This window comes from Fukomys damarensis, unplaced genomic scaffold, assembly GCF_012274545.1.
Source record: "Fukomys damarensis isolate Sample0158 unplaced genomic scaffold, DMR_v1.0_HiC HiC_scaffold_13, whole genome shotgun sequence".
Classification (NCBI taxonomy): Eukaryota; Metazoa; Chordata; class Mammalia; order Rodentia; family Bathyergidae; genus Fukomys; species Fukomys damarensis.
In genome coordinates, this window is record NW_022900925.1 from 9,971,377 (window position 1) to 9,972,741 (window position 1,365).

Below are 1,365 nucleotides of genomic sequence, written 5' to 3' on the forward strand. Positions count from 1 at the left end.
CCTCTCCTCGGCGGGCGGAGGTTCGGGGTGCGTGAGGGCGGCCGCGACGGGACTGTGCATCTGGTGGCCCTTCCAGCAGAGGCCAACGAGAGGGAGCAGGGAGCGAAAGCGGGAACGAGCAGGAACTCCACCCAGGTCTGGGTGCCTGTGACTGGGCTGGGGGCCCGAACTCCTCCCGGGCTCGCCCTGCCTGTGCGCTCCGACCGGAGTAGCCCGCACGAGTCCCCGTGGTGGTGACAGTGCCCCACTCCGCGCCCTCGCGGGCACTGCTCTCCTCCTCCTCCTCAGCTGTGGACTCACTTTGATTTTCAGCGGCATTTAAGACTGTTCTTTCCAGGAAGTAACTGGAAAAGAGCGTCCGGACATCCATTCACTTAGGTCTTGAGTTCACTTCTTTCAGCAAAGCAGTTCGAAGTTGGTGGAGACTTCGGTGTCTGGCAGCCAGAGAGGGCAGAGCTGAGAAATGGCGCGTCCTCCGTGTGCCCGCGACGGCCTGGCTGGGGAACGCGGCGCCATTTCAGCTAACAGCAGAGCGAGTGGAGCTCTAGGCAGAGCTACACAGGAGTCCAGTAAATGAATTTGGTAAAAGTTGTCCCTTTTCGCCCTGAAAACAGTTTTGTAAACAGCAAGGTCCTCAAAGATTCGTTTAGTCTGTAATGGTCACTTCTGATCATTTACAGTGAAAAGTAGTAGAAAGCAATATTGGGGTGGGCTGGGGGTGCAGCTCAGTGAGAGGGCACTTGCATGTGCAAGTCCTTCAGCCTAGGCCCTTCCTCCCTGAGGCTCTCTTCTTACTCACTTCCTCTCTGTTCCAGCACCTGCTGCCCTTCAGCTTCTGCTTCAGGGTCTCAACACAGTTATTCCCTATATTCAGAACACTCAGGCTTCCACCCCTGCTTTGGGGGAGCTTGCGTCATTTCAAAGAATTTTTTCAGGTCATCTTTTAAAATTAGGATCCCCAACTCCCCTTGGTTTCTATTCATGTGCCCTTTTCCTCTTAGTTATCCCAATTTGTGATGATGTATTTGATTACTAGAGCATTGTCTATCTCCCCAACAGTGTAAAACGTAAATATTATAATTCTTCTTTTTTTTTTTGAGACAGTGTTTCTGCTACAGGCTGGCCTTGAGCTCACAGCAGTCCTCCTGCCTCAGCTTCCCAAGAGCTGGGATCACAGGCATGCACCACCATGACTGGCTAGATATTGGTTTTTTTTGTTGTTGTTGTTAGTGGAGATCGAACTCAGGTCCTTGTGCTTGCGAGGCAGATGGTGGGACTACTGAGCTAAATCCCTGGCGTAGATATTGTAATTTTTATTTTCTTACTATTTATTTATTTTTCCTGGTGATATAGATCTGCCTGCTA

General features: G+C 51.5%; 1 protein-coding gene across 1 annotated transcript in view; it reads right to left on the reverse strand.

Moving 5' to 3' along the window:
* The window catches only part of Tnfsf12 (TNF superfamily member 12), a 10,932-nt gene extending 10,562 nt beyond the window's left edge, over window positions 1-370 (reverse strand). The window contains exon 1 of the mRNA XM_010615014.3: window positions 205-370. Coding sequence (XP_010613316.1) covers window positions 205-370 — 166 coding nt within the window. The remainder of the gene's footprint in view (window positions 1-204) is intronic.
* Between the last annotated feature and the right edge of the window lie 995 nt (window positions 371-1,365).